Genomic DNA, 16,763 nt, shown 5'->3' on the forward strand with positions numbered 1-16,763 from the left:
GGTAACTTGGACCGTTTTCAAAAATTTTAATTAAACATCTGTAACTTTTAAACTGTTATGTAACGTTTTACTATTTTTGTTTTATTTGAAAATGCAATTTTCTTGCTTAAATTTTGATCTGAAGTTTGTTGCAAATGCTCTTTACTATAAGTGAAAAAGAATGAAGAATATATCTTGGTAAAACACAGTCAAAAACTGTAAAACGGGATGTTGTCTGGGCGAAAATAAAAATTATAGCAAACAACTCAGTTTTTCTTCTGTTTTAAAGACAAACGTTCAGATTTTTGGCTCAGTAACAACATTCTGGTTTTTTTACTGACTGGTCAAAGTTACTCCGTAGGTTTTTACTCTTTTGGGGTAACTTTGGCCAAGTAAATAATATTCATTTTAAAGTAGTCTGATAATTATTTATTATAATTAGAATATTTTTTTGAAGCATGTTATCCAAATAATTATTTTTTATTATTTTATTATTTTTAAAACTAGTTTTCAATAAAAAAAAAAAAATGTAACAGAAAGCTTGCTAAAGAAAGAACTATCAACATGCCTTTTTGATATGGTATTTGAGGAGTTAGAGACTGCAAAATCAGCATCAAGTAAATTGACAAGAAAGTACCTTCATCTGTCTTGCTGGTATACTAGTGCAATATTGCTAAACAACAAGATTGATGAATTACTATTTGATATTGATGTTAAGCAACCACAAATGTAATGATATGTGAAACATGGTAAAGTGAATCATCAACAACAAATATTCTGAGTTATTACTTTTCAAGACAAAACAGACCAATTATAAGGGGACATCGAGTTTGCATTTATAGTCATGAAAGCATCAGTTCTGTTATATTGAACAATAATTATTTATATAATGACAATATTAAGCAAATGTGGTGCTCGGTTTGTACAGTTTCAGAAATAATTTTTTGTGGGTGTAGCAGGTAGTGAGGAAAATAACAAGCAAATTGAATTTAAAATAAATAACAAGGAAGCAACAAAAGTATTAAACTTAGTGATATCAGAATCTTTGGATAGAGTTTTTCAAGGTGAACTGAAACTATTAAGTATTAAACTTTTTTTGAATATTTCTTGAATATTTTAATATTCCCTTTTTTTGTTAATTTTTTCTTTTAAAGAATAGAATTTAAAATTATATATATATATATATATATATATATATATATATATATATATATATATATATATATATATATATATATATATATCTTTATATATCTTTATATATATATATATATATTTATTTATATATGTATATATGTATATATATATATATATATATATATATATATATATATATATATATATATATATATATATATATATATATATATATATATATATATGTATATATATATATATATATATATATATATATATATATAAAAGTTAAAAAAGATAAAAGTTAAAAAGTGTTTTTTACTAATTTATATATATATATATCAGGCGCGGATCCAGGAATTTTTAACTGTGTGGCCAAATCTGGGTTTGGGACTAGCGCAAAGAGCTTTTTTTGAAAGAGGGGGGCACTTTTTCGACATTTGCCAACTAGACGAATTCTTTAAATTTCCAGACTTCAAAATGTCGAAATCTTCTAACTGTATTTAAAATTGCTGAATTCAATGCCATTATAGAAAGTGGGAAGAAGAGGTGACACCACCCCTATTTGGGAGTGGAAATACTTTTCATTTTGTTTTTTCTATGGGAAGTTAAAAATTAATTCTACGGATGCCGTATGTATCATTTCTTTAATACGTCGTTAAATTTTTTTTTTAGAAATAAATCCTTTCTAAATTTACGGTTCAACCCATTAAAAGATATAAATTCTTCACTCATTAAAAATCGCAAATTTTGAAGACTACCAACAATGACATTTATCATTATTATTTAGTCGCTATGTTTTAGTACGTCGTTCAGCGAAGACTGATTTATTGGTTTTCTTCTTTACTTACCACCCTAGATTTAAAAAGTTGTCAGAGCAATAAACAATAAGTATAACAAATTTCAAGAATGTGTCTAAAAACATTTGATTTCTCTAAGATGATTCGTTTCCGACAAATTTTTATATAACGACATAAGGACAGGTGTGAAAGAATAACAGGCGTAAAAATTATTATACTTATTGTAATAATGTTCAAATTTACAAAATACAATAAATTACTTATAAAAGACAAAAATAATATCATTTTATTTTAATCTTACTCAGTAGAAATAATTTTCTGCTGGAATATAAGCAAAGTTGATTTTGATATCTCTTGTTAGAAATCAAGTCCGTAAACAACCGTAAAAAAATTTTAAAATCATTTCAGATAAAATATTTCAAATTATAAGGTAAAAAAAAAATCTTGGTAAAAGTTACTTTTCATGGTTTTTAGTTATTTATTTATTGAAAAATTATTTAAAATGTTGCCTTGGCTATTTAGTTCATAAATTAGACATAATACTTGTCTAATTCACTTGACGAAGTGCACCAACGAGAAGGTAAGCCATAGGACTTTGCACTCCATCAGTAAACTGTCGTATTGCCTAAGGTTAGCCCTCCATTTCTGGATTCTTTCCTTTTCTTGATAGGCAATTTCAGTAAAGTAATAGTAATGTCGCCTAAGGTTAGCCCTCCATTTCTGGATTCTTTCCTTTTCTTGAAAGGCAATTTAAGTAAAAAACTAGTAATGTAGCCTAAGGTTAGCCCTCCATTTCTGGATTCTTTTTTTTTTATAGGCAGTTATGCACAAATTTTTTGATAACATTTTATAGTTTTTTTTCCTTTTTTAACATTTTAATATAATAATATAAAATACAATATATACAGAATATAATACAACAAATAAAATAATAACTAAAAAAGATTTCACCTGAAAATGCTTTCAACATTAGGAATTAATAGAAGCAGAAAATGAAAATATTATTTTAGTAGTTTATATTAAAAATATTTAAAACAATGAATAGTAAATTATTAATAAGAAACGATTTACAGATTATTTAAAAGACACTTATTAAATGATAGTTAAATTTTTTACTAATTACTTTTTACTAAATTTTTATTTGAATAACAATTCTAATTTTCTGTCTCCTTTTGATGCAAAAATTTCAATAACTCTGTTAATATCAGGAACTATTTCCTGATGAATAGACATTAAGGCAAGTCCATTCAATCTATTTTCTGACATAGTACTCCTAGTATAAGTTTTTATTCTTCTAAGAGTAGATATTGACCTTTCACACTCACAAGTTGTAATTGGTATTGTAGCAAGTATATGAAAAGCCTCTAAAATGTTTGGAAAGCCTCTCATATCCATGAACTTTAATGTATCTAAAATAGTAGATGGTAATTCTGTCTTTTCTTTCCAAAATTCCTCCCATAACTCTAATTCAGCATGAATTGATGAGAAATGAGGAAGATCAGATTTATAAAAATTTAAAAACTTAAGGAAATTTTCCTTCCATGGACAATATTTAATATATTGCTTTGTTAAACTAGCAGGAAGAGCACTAAGACCATTATAAACAATCATACTCTCAACATCAAACGTGTTTTCTAGTTCATTGAGAAGATGATTAACAAGAAGCAGTGTAATAGAAACTTTAAAATAATCAGATATAGTATCACATATTTGATTATCTCTATGCTTCTGAATACCACAAGTTCTAGGTTTTTTTTCCTCAATATCAAATGTTTTTGCCAATGCAAGAGCAATTTTATACCATTTGTTATGGTAAGCATCTGCATTTTTTTGTATTTCTTTTAAACAATTAGTCAAATTTTGTATTTCATCCACTTGCTGGGAAATATCAAAAGATTTAGTTTGAAGGGTGATCGTAATTCCGTAAAAGTAATCCATAAGCTGTTTAGTTAAAACTAAAGAAACTATAAAAGAAAAATTTGACAACAACTTCATAAAAGAAGACGCTTTTGAAAATGTTTCTTTATTGTACTCTTTTAAATTATTGTCTTCCATTTCTTCAAAAACAGAAAAAACTGCAGAATAATTATCAAAAAACACATCAAGTCCACGAAGCTTTTGTACCCACCGAGTTCGACATGTGTCAATAAGTTTTGCTTGACCAGGAAGAAGGTATATTTTTAAGCAATTGCTTCTTTTAGGAGATAAGTTAAAAAAATAAGATATGTCTTTAACTTGCTCAAGCAAATTTTTTACTTGCTGGATTTGACAGTTTTTCCCAACAACTAAACTCAGTTTATGTGAGGCACAGTGAACAAATAATGCCTTAGAATTAACATTTTTTATAAGAGATGAAACACCTTTGTATTCACCTGCCATTGAAGCAGCTCCATCATAAGATTGACCTCTGCATCTTTGTATATCTAGGCCGAATTCTTTTAAAGTTTCAAGAATGTTGGTAGCTATGTTTAAACCACTTGTTCCTGTTTTGCATTCGAAAAAGCGTAAAAAAACTTCCTTTATATTACTGTTCAAGTCAACATAACGTATGACAATAGAAAGTTGTTCTAGCGTTGCACAGTCCGAAGCCTCGTCTGCCATAATAGAAAAGTACTTACTTTTTTTAATATCATTTATTAATATCTCTTCAATCGCATTTCCACAACACTCAATTAACTCGTTCTGAATGGTCTTCAAAATATATGTAGAATTTTTTGGGGCAGAGAGAAGATGCTCCTTTAGAATTGAATCACCTGCATCAACTCTAAAATTTAGAAGCTCAATAAAATTACCCAGCCCTGAAATTTTTGAAGATTCTCCAATTTCTCCTTGATATTTTCTATCATCTCTATGACCTCGTAGAGACATATCATTTCGACCCAAAAAGATTATAGTCTTGACAATTGATGCAAGCTTTTTTTTGTTTTCTTCTATACGCTGCTTCCTAGAAAAATCTAGAGAAACTTCAATAGGAAAAGTGTTATTTTTAACTCTAGATAAAAGCATATTATAACAATGCATGGACTTGATGTGCAATCCGTCAACAGTTTTCTCATGATCATTGAAAACTTTTATAGCATTACGCCAGGTATTAAATGGTTCTTTGAATAATTTACATAATGCATATTTGTTTGGTAAGCTTGCACCAAAAAGAGTACACGGAAGACAATATGCTCCATCTTTAATTTTAGAATAACAAAGCCAAGAAAAATCACTTAACCATTTTAGCAAGAATTTTCTTTTTCTGCTTTTACCTGTTAGGGGAAATTGGAAACATTTATCAGGAATCCAGACATTATTAATTAGAGATAACAGTTTGCTATCATTTGATCCTGATTTTAAATTTTCAACCTGTAGATGATATGAAGAAACATCATTGTTTGAATAAGATGCTACCTGATTTATAGTTAATAAACTAACATAAACAACCATGTTTTCATTAAGTGGAATATTTAAGTCAAGAGTGTTTTTATCACTGTTGTTGGCGTCTTTTGAGATAATCAATTCAGTTTTAACTGTTTTATCACAATCTCCAGACTTATCTAAATCTAAAGAGTTCTTAGAAACAGTAGGAAAAACTAATTTAGACTGGATTGCTTTTTGTATTTTATTATTTGCAGGTGGAAAACTAGACTTAGACATTTTTATTTTTTTGATATCAAGTAAACTTGCATCACTCAAAACAACAGCTGGTCGTTTTTTTGAAAGATCTTTAATCAGTGGTACAAAATGATTCGGATTAAAAAATAAAACACTTTTGTTTTTTATTTTATCTAAATTGCACCACAGAATGTTTATCGGACAACTTAATTTTTGGATACGAGGCTTTACAACTGTATTAAAAAAACAATGATACTTTTTAAAACCAATTTCAGGATAATGCTAGATAATGCTATTAGGCAAATGAAAGATGTCAATGTTTTATCAAAGCAATTTAAATATGCTTCTTTTAAAAGAAGTTCAGAAATCATATTATCATTAATCGTTGAAAAACTGTCAGAGCATTTAAATGAAACAGCGATAAAAAATAAATTAGCAAGCTGAGAATATTCAGAGCTATGTTGATTAAAATAACTCAAAAAATAATCATACCTTGTGGAAAAATATATGTTTTCGAATAACTCAATTGATGTCAGTAACCTTAGAATTTTTGAAGTATGCTTACTGTCATTTAAAAGCAAAAATAGTAAAATATACTGAAATGAGAAAAATAGTAAAATATACTGAAATGTAATAATAGGTATAAAATACTAAAATTTAATATAATATTATTAATAATATTGATAAAAAAAAAGATGAAGATTTAGTTTAACAAAAAGTTTTTTTTTCATAAAGAATTATAAGGTGACCATTTTTTTTACAATGAAAAGGAGGAAAAAAAATTTAAGATAAAAAAATTTAATTAAAAATAAAATATAGGGCTACACGAACGATGCAAGCGCATTATGAATAAATAAAATTAACCCTGGACAGACACAGTGGGGTCTTGAAAATATTTTATTTTTGTATTTCGACAAAAAAATACAATTATTTATGATACTGTTTTGTATTTGCTATCTTAAATACAATATTTACAGCTTATGAAAATGATTGGGTTAATTTATCTACAATTAGATAAATTAAATTTAAAAACCCAATTATTACATATAACACTGTTTAATAATTCAATGAAATTTTGATTAAAATATATATATATATATATATATATATATATATATATATATATATATATATATATAAGTTTATGTACTTCTTAAAACAATTGGTCAAACAATATAATTAAATAACATGATAAATGTGTGTGTGTGTGTGTGTGTGTGTGTGTGTGTGTGTGTGTGTGTATTTATATATATACATATATATATATATATATATATATATATATATATATATATATATATATTATATATATATATATATATATATATATATATATATATCCATGACACACTTTTGGTTTTTGCTTCAATTTAACAATTTTTTTCAATACGCCATTTTTTTAGGCGATTTGTTTAGTTTGTAGAACAAATTTATACCTACAAAATTTCTATTAATTACCAAAATATAACAGGTTAAACTTGTGAGGCTAGTTAAAGTAAAATTAAAAAGGTGTTTCAAGGTACCCCACCCTGTGGGGTACCTTGAAACATACTGTGAGCATCATTAAAAAAGTGATTAAAAATTATAACACACAGACAAAAGGCAGAATTTTTTTGAAAAATAAACAAATTAATAATTATAACCCAAATAATGCCTCCAATTGTCCAAATCACATTTCAGAAGATCAGATAATATATTATTTTAAATACCATTCTTATGCGTCAACAAATAATGACTTTGAATCGAAATGGGATCTCCTTGTGATATATTTACATAAATCTTTTTAAAATTGACTATAAATATTAAAGGAAATGATTTTTAGAATTGTTTATGACACAATGGAGTACTATTCTATAGTTTTAGGGCCCTCCACAAATGCTGTATAAAGTTACCCCATACTTGCTAATAGAAAACAATTGAATATTTTTAGTATCAACTTGTTTTTTCAATGATTTTGTTTAATAAAGTAAAAAGCTTATGGATTGTAGTTTACAAAATAATGTTACTTACTGATAGACACATTGAATAAGATACCTTAAAACTTATAAACTTTAAAAACTAATAAATTATTTGCCATCAAAAAAACACAAATTTCGACCCCCCGCAGGCCTAATGATGTCAAATGATGTAATTTTTTTTTTTTTTCAAAACATAGCTCTAGTAGTAACTGTTTCACTATATGAAAGCGGTTGTCTCAGCTGTTATGATGCCTCCACAACTACAATGTTTCATGGTGCCCCTCTCTGCCCTACATACATATATATATATATATATATATATATATATATATATATATATATATATATATATATATATATATATATATATATATATATATATATATATATAATATATATATATATATATATATATATATATATATATATATATACACACACATATATATATATACATATATACACATTTATATATACATACAGGGGCTAATCTAGAAAAAAAAATTACTGTCCTAAAGAAATTTAGCGTCAAAAAAAAAAAATCCCTAAATACGGTCAATGCTGTCAAAAACGGTCTAGAATAGCCCCTGATATATATAATACTAAATAAGTAAGTTACAAAAAATACACTTTGCCTGATACATAAACAAACATTATCATGCTTCTAAATAAATAATAGTCTTATTAACAATATCAATTAATAATATATTACCTTACAATATCAATATATAAATAATATATCATTTTTAAATATTCAAAACTTAAATTTTATACTTTTTCTTGATTTTTTTAATCTTTTCTTCAATTTAGCATGTAGTTCTTCTAAAAACATATAGTATAATAATGTGATTAAATGATATATAAATATATTTTATTTAATCTGAAAAAATGCACTTTATATATAGGCTTATATATAATATACTTTATATATAGGCACTTTATATATAGGCTGTGTCATTTTGTAACTAAAGTAAAAATTCTGGGACATTATACTTTGTAATCTTTGTTATTTATATCAAACTGATGATGTTTAAAATTTTAGCTTGTCATGCATAACAAGATTACATGAAACTTATTTTTTTTCAATTTTTATGCTCTTTATGCGAAATATTACTTTTTAAATAAATTATATTAAAAGCAAAAAAATATTGAAAGCCTAATAGCCAGGAAAAAAAGTTTTTGTTTGCTAAAAAATGATTTTATTCAAATAATAACAATTACAAATCATTATTAAAAAACATAATTGCTACACAAAATCATTTTCTCCAATTGTTATTTTGTAACTTTTTGTTTAAATTTTCCTAATTTTTTCCTTTGCAATTACAGTTTTTTGGTAACATTAGCGGGCATCTTTTTTTTCTCATCTCTTGCTAAAAGTATCACATTTTACAGTCATTTGTTACTTGTAGCAGTCATTTGTTACTCTGTAGCTCTCCAAATCATCCCAGCAGCCAAAATCTCCTTTAATCCATTGATTAACCTTTACATCAGAAACACTAACAATGAACCAACAAGGTTAAGAAGTGTCAGATTACTGCCCATATAAAAAATTTTTGTGGGCGAAGGTGTGCGTGTCTAAATTTCTCAGGCTTAACACTAATAAGCAAATTTTTATCATTTCTAACATATTGATAAACCAAAACTTTGTCTGCTAGTGCAAGAACAACTATTTGTTCATTGAAATGCTTATAAAAGTCATTTAACATAGCCATGTCGCATCTTGGAGCAGAATGTTATTCTAATTTTTAGGAACCATGGGGCATACATAAAAGTTATGAAGTTGGCATAATTAAACTTTTTCTTATTGCATTGTACCATGCTGCAAAAATCTAAGTTTCTGAAAATTTCTGCCTAGGAAGAATTAACTTTGCTTTAATAACTTGCGGCAATCACTTCTAGCAAAGGTTTCATTATGAATTGTACAAGTCATATAAGTTCAAGCTTTTTCGGGTTTTTCCATAAAAATTATACCAGAAGCTAAAGTATTACATTCAAAGATAGATACATTATCAAGCCTATTTACCTCATTAAAAATTTCTGGTCAGTTTTTTTTAAATTTAATAAAAATTTATTTTTGTGAACATTTAGTATCGCCCAACAAAACTTCTATGAAATGTGGAATTCATATATATATATATATATATATATATATATATATATATATATATATATATATATATATAATATATATATATATATATATATATATATATATATATATATATATATATATATATATATATATATATATATATAGTATATATATATATATATATATATATATATGTTTTGCTTTTCAACTAATCTATGATTTCATTTCAAATAAAACCACTTTTGTCTACCAATATCAGACATGATTAAGTGTAATTATAAGTAGTATCTGGCATACCTAAAATAATTATATGATAAAATTTTAATTTGATTTATGAGTTACACAAATGAAAACTTAAGAGCAAAAAAATAATTGTAGGTAATTTTTCATATGTAATATTAAAAATTATTAGAGCCACTGTTTCTAATGGTAGGAAGCTTTCTATCTGGTAGACCATTAATGGAGTATTTCAGGAGATAAAGAATTGTCAATGGATTGGTAGAACAATAATTTTTTCTTTTAATTCCTTTTACTTTAGTTATTATTTCAATTATCTGGAGAATTAAAACTAATCTTATACAATAATAATTTATTAATAATTTATACAAAGTTTATTTATGCAGTATACTAGGCAGTAAAATAAAATTTGACAATGACTAATTGTGTAAAAGGTTTTGGTGTGAAATATTTGATATATTCTGATAAAAAGACTAAAATTTATTGAAAATTCTTTATAAATTTTACTCCAAAAAAGTACGAAGATAATTTTTTTTATAAAATTCAAGAAACTTCTTGTTTTGCACAAAAATTGGAAAAAAGCAGCAACAACGTAATCTTATTAGACTTGTCCTACAGTTTATATAGTATGTAGTTTATATATATATGTATATATATATATATATATATATATATATATATATATATATTATATATATATATATATATATATATATATATATATATATATATATATATATATCTGTGTGCATGTGTGTGTGTATATATATTGTAAAAATATTAAAAATTCAATGTTTTACTTGATCTTGATCTACTGCTACTGGATCTGGATTGACTTGATCTTGATCTTGATCTAGAAGATTGAGTTTGTTCTTCTTCTAAAAACATATAAAAATTTGATGTTTGAATACCTGATTTAAATGATGTGTCATGTCATCTTTTGTACTTCTAAAACTTAAATTGTTATTGCCTTTTACTTAATTAGTATTGCTGTTGTTTTTTATGTTGCTTGGTATCATTGTTATATTAGTATTGTTTTTTTACTATTTTTAATGTCATTATTATTTTTATTTAAAACTGTTATTATTATTATTATTTATTACTATTTCAATTAACAGTATACATATCTAATATACTATATCAAAATTACTGTGAGTTATCATAAGTTTTATTTTATTATTATACAAACATTTATGTTCATGTCAAACAAATATATGTTGATCTTAACTTTGCAATAACATTATAATATTAAATAATTGACCAATAAATAGATACAAAATTTTAAATTTCTTACCAGATGATGACATATTGATTGATAGCTACATTAAAAAAAGTAATAATATTGGTTATTAATAAGTAATATACTAATATTATTAATAAGTAACACTACTAAAATTATCATATTATGAGTATTATTATATTGGTTAGTAATATGTAAGATATTACTGTTTTAACAAACTTTCTAACAAAAACAAACAACAAAAGCCTAATTTGTTTTAAGTATTTTAAGCTAAAGTCAGCCTTACCATAGGCTTTAAGATAAACACGAGGTGAATTTTAAATTTTGGTATCGTTTTAAAATACATGAAAATTACGCATGCGTTAACATTTTTCTAGGTCTGCGATTTTAGTAAAATCGGAAATGTCCTTTTGAACGACATTATTTAGCACTGTCACGGAGAAAACTGTCCGCGGAGTAATTTGTTCGATCGGACATTTTACTCCGGAGTAGAACGTCCTAGTTTGTCCTATCCGTCCGTCTAGGACAATTTACTCCGGAGCAAACTGTCCTACGTTGGAGTAAACTGTCCTACTTTTTTGCGGATTATTTTTATTCGGACCACTCGAGCGATGTGTTTTAGCGTTTGTTTAAACGATGGTTTGAGAACTCGCGCATTATTCTGCGGCATAAAGAAAACTTTAGCACTTTATATACTAAGCATAATATTATTATAATTAGCATAGTAATATTATGCGTCATGTAACTCATACAAATAAACCTGAAGCTTGATAGTCACAAGGTTATTTTTTACCGGTTTAAAAGTTTAAAAAAATGTTAACACTGACATGTTTAAATCTTTATATTTCGTTTAAGGTTTAAGTTAAAAACCAGTAAAAAATAAAAATTATGTTTTTTATGTTATCTTGTTTGAAATTTATTCTAGATTCAGAATCAGAGCCGTAACCACAAATTTGATATTAGGGGGCCCTAGGGTTCTTTTAAAGGAGGAAGGGGATAAAAAAATTTGTTAAAATTATTTTATGTTTTTCCCTTATAATTATAATTTAAAAATTTTTTGGAGGGGCCAGGGCTCTTCCGATGGTTACGGCTCTGAGAATATATATACATTTATATTATTAGAATGTATATATTCAATATTATAAGAATAATTCGATTTTTTTTAAAGTGAAGTTTTTTCAGCTCCTATAGCAACGTCAATAGCAATGGCGATTTCCTGACTTTTAGTAAACTAATTTTTTTATTTAGTACATAATTGTTTCTGCAAACCTTTATATCAATTTATTTAATACCTAATTAACTTTTGCCACATATATTACTAATATATATATATATATATATATATATATATATATATATATATATATATATATATATATATATATATATATATTATATATATATATATATATATATATATATATATATATATATATATATATGTATATATATATATATATATATATATATATATATATATATATATATATATATATATTTTAAATGTGTTTTAAACAGAATTCTTTTTTTTGACCTTGTACAAAACATAAAATTAAAAATGAAAACTTGAAATTTTCATGGTGTACTCTTCTACAATTACTTGATGGACTGTAGCAGAATCACAGTAAACTCATGATAATGCTTTAAGTTTTGAACAATTATCTTAAATAAAAAATGGATTTTTTATTTTTGCTTTTTAAACATAAAATATTATATAATACTAACATCGAGAAAGTCTTGTTCTTCTTTTTCATCATTCACTTAATCCATTTTATTTAATTAACTAAAGTAAGTTTTTTTAAAAATTGCATATACCAAACTGGTTGACTTTGTCAACCAAATTATATATTTTGACATGAAAAACTTAATGTAGGTTATTTAAGAAAAGTTTAAGTAAATACCAGCTAATAACATTAATGATACAAATAGCAATGATAAAAATAAAACAACCAACTGAAACAATTACAAGAATGATAAGATAATTTTATAATTAAAAAAAAAAAATCAGTATTTATACAGTACAGCATACATATTATAGTAGAGTAAATAAATGTAAATAAATAATGGTACAAAACAGTAATAAGTTATTATCTAACTACAGTTAAATCATATTTTGCAATGTTACCTGAAAATAAAACTAATCCAAACTTTATTGAGTTGAATTCAATTTTTCCTTAACTGTTGGTAAATGATTAATAAAGTAAACTTAAATTCATGGAAGTTTACTAAATTAAAACCATATTTCAACAGTAGACAAACTAAAATAAAATAATGGCAAAGTTAAAATCAATGAAATAATGGAATAAAAAAGAATCATTTTTTTTAAATATAACTGATAATAAAAATAAATCAAAAACTTTGAAAAAAGTCTTTGAAACCTTATAACAAAAAACTCCAATCATAAATAAATAAATAATAAATCCAAATAAACAAATAAAGCTCCAGCATAAATAAAATTATAGACAAAATAAGGAGAATTATAAGACAAAATAAATATAAAGAAGAAGAAGAGCAATAACGCTTTAAACTAACGTTACTCTTTAAGCTAGAACTACTTTTTAACCTAATGCTACATTTTAAGTTAATACTACTCTTAATCTTTCTTACTATAATAAAATGTCTTCATAATTACTTTTATTTATGCTATTATTTATACTTTTTATACCCAGAAGTTAATTGCAATAATCGCACAAAAAATCATCAAAGCTGCTTTCCGAAATGTTGATCAAACAGTTCAAGTAATATAACTTATTGCATTTCAAACATTTAATCATTTTGCCTTCAGCAGGCATCCGACAAGAACAGTAAAGTAACAAACCAGTAAATGCTTTATACCTTTCCTCAATTATTTTATTTATAAAATGTTGGTTGCTTTCAGGTCTTGTGTTAAAATCAATTAACAATGATTGAGAAGATTCTCCTGCAACTTCTAATTCTATAGAAAGTATGGGCTTCCTTACGAACATTAATTCAAAGGGGCGGTATTTTGTAGACTCTTGCCTTGATGTATTGTATGCCAAAGTACAAGCATCCAAATGAGTATCCCATGTAATATGGCGATCATTGCAAAATTTTACAAGCATTAACTGGATGGTTTGATTGAACCGCTCATCTAAACCATTAGCCTAAAACACAAGATGATTAAATCCAAGATTATAAAACTAGAAAGCTCTTATACACAAACTGAATTCAAATTTTTAAACTTGTGGATGATAGGCTGTGGTAAAATGATATTTCACATTTAACAAAGTCGTTAGTTTCTTGTTTATTTGGTTGTAAAACTATGTGCCTTGGTCAGAGGTAAGAACTTTTGGTATACCCAATTGCATGAACAACTGAAATATTCAAAAAAAATTTATATCTTTAAAAATATTATTTAAATGCAATCAGATAATATTATTTAAATTTACCTTATACAATTCTATTGCAACACCGCTTGCTAATTTTGATTTTAGGGGAAACGCTGCTACCCACTTTGTGCAATAATCAGAGATAGTAAGAATACATTTATTTATACTAAATCAATTCCAATATGAAACCATGGTGACTGTACTTTAATAGGATGAAGCTCTGGACTAGTTTTTTTGAAATTTTGCATATTTGTGTGCTGACACTGTTTGCAGCTTTTAACCTATGTTATGTGTAACTTGCAAATTACAAACTCTAGCATATAGCATATGGTTAATGTTCTGATGTCACAAGACTTAAATTTAGAATTATTTAAGAACATACTTTAAAAAAATTTCACATAATACAATATATAATATATGTATATATTATACATTATTGCATTATAAAAAAATAGATACACATTGGTTACAGATATAATAGCAATACTAAAATATGTATCAGGTAGTCATTATACTTATATTCTATAAAAGTGTTATTATTTGTAAAATAGATTAACATTTTGAACAACATAAAGTTTTGAGAACTTGTTTCAAATCTTCTGTCATTCAATTATTAAAACTTTCTTTATATTTTAAAACATAACATGGTATTATATATATATATATAAATATATATATATATATATATATATATATATATATATATATATATATATATATATATATATATATATATATATATATATATATACATATGTATATATATATATATATATATATATATATATATATATAAATGCCATAAGAATATTGATAACAACGATGTAATATACATACAGCATAAGCTACATCTGTGAACATGCCTGGCCAGTAAGATCGGTCTGAAACCTTGTAAAAAGTTTGGGTTCTACCAAGGTGACCAGCAGTTGGTGGCGCTACTGCAGTTTCGCCCCCCCCCCCCTTTTTTTTATTGCTGATTATGATAGAGAATTTTATGCTGATTAAGAATCGTATAAAAACATAGGTCTGAAAATCAACAAAAAGTGCTCTAATTCGCTGTTGAAGTTTAAAAAATTACAGTAAAAAACGCTAATATTCGCCATTTTTTTGAAACGTTTTAAATTAAAGTTTACATTTTGAAATCAATCGCTTAGAAAATCTTTTTTTAATTACGCAACCCGGTTTTTATTGTCGTCAAAATTAAATTATATTTAAATTAAATTAAATGTTTTTATTAATATATTTTATATGTTTTTTAAAAATTAATTTAAGATTTTGCTTTTTAAATGTACACAAATCTACTGACAAATAGGGATCGGCGCAATTAAATGTACATGCATCGACTGAAAAATAGGGATTGATCGGCGCAATTGAATGTACATACATCGACTGACAAATAGGGATTGGCGCAATTGAATGTACATACATCGACTGACAAATAGGGATTGGCACAACTAAATGCACATACATCGACTGACAAATAGGGATTGGCGCGATTAAAAGTACATGATCTGAAACAGGGTTAGGGTTTGGGCCAGAGATAAATCAGAAAATGATGCGCTCAGCATTTTTTAACAGTTTTGCTTTACATTTTTGATAGAAACCAGGCTTTTTTAAATTCATCTTTGAAAAGAATTTTATTTATAAATAGGTATGAAAAAATGGCGAATCTTAGCGTTTTTTAGTGTAATTTTTTAAACTTCAACAGTCATTTAGAGCCATTTTTGTTGGTTTTTAGGCCTATGTTTTTATACGATTCTTAATCAGCATAAAATTCTCTATCATATTCAGCAATAAAAAAAGGGGGGGGGGGGGAGAAACTGCAGTAGCGCCCAGTAGGTTCGCTATGACAAAAAATAACAATTTGTTTTCTTTGCTCATTGCTAAAAACCACTTCCAACCATATGTCATTCTTTGTCTTGTGATGCAGTTTATCATCCTCCTCCTAAACCTGTAAAGTATAAATAATTATTTATGTATTATTGGAACTGCTTCCAATAATACATAAATAAACTTTTTGTGCTATAATTTTTTTAAATATCCTTGTAAGTATTATTAAATGGGAGCAAATTGTATGATAATTATATATTCTATTTGAAAAATAGAATATAAAATTATCATATATTCATTTGTCATATCGACTATATTTGTAACTTTCTTAACAGTGTATAAAAGTATATATCATATTGTAACTATGTTACTAGTAACATAGATACAAAATGATATAATCTATGTATGTTTATAATCTATACCTGCTTGTCGAATAGCCCGCATTTCGTTCGGTGTGCAGTCATAGCGATAAACAGATGTAAATATATAGTTACTAACATCAGCAAGCATTCTTTCTTCAGCATTATTCGGTTCATCCAT

At 25.5% G+C, this 16,763-nt stretch overlaps 1 protein-coding gene across 1 annotated transcript; it reads right to left on the reverse strand.

Moving 5' to 3' along the window:
• Nucleotides 1-3,053: 3,053 nt before the first annotated feature.
• Nucleotides 3,054-16,763, reverse strand: LOC136092451 (52 kDa repressor of the inhibitor of the protein kinase-like). Its single transcript, XM_065820706.1, has 7 exons — nucleotides 16,646-16,763; nucleotides 14,371-14,378; nucleotides 13,879-14,168; nucleotides 11,098-11,122; nucleotides 10,604-10,681; nucleotides 6,082-6,139; nucleotides 3,054-5,749 (listed from the first exon to the last, which is right to left on the reverse strand). Exons 1-7 carry the CDS (start codon nucleotides 16,761-16,763, stop codon nucleotides 3,054-3,056), a joined length of 3,273 nt encoding a protein of 1,090 aa, XP_065676778.1.

The sequence above is a fragment of the Hydra vulgaris genome, chromosome 15 (assembly GCF_038396675.1).
Source record: "Hydra vulgaris chromosome 15, alternate assembly HydraT2T_AEP".
Lineage (NCBI taxonomy): Eukaryota > Metazoa > Cnidaria > Hydrozoa > Anthoathecata > Hydridae > Hydra > Hydra vulgaris.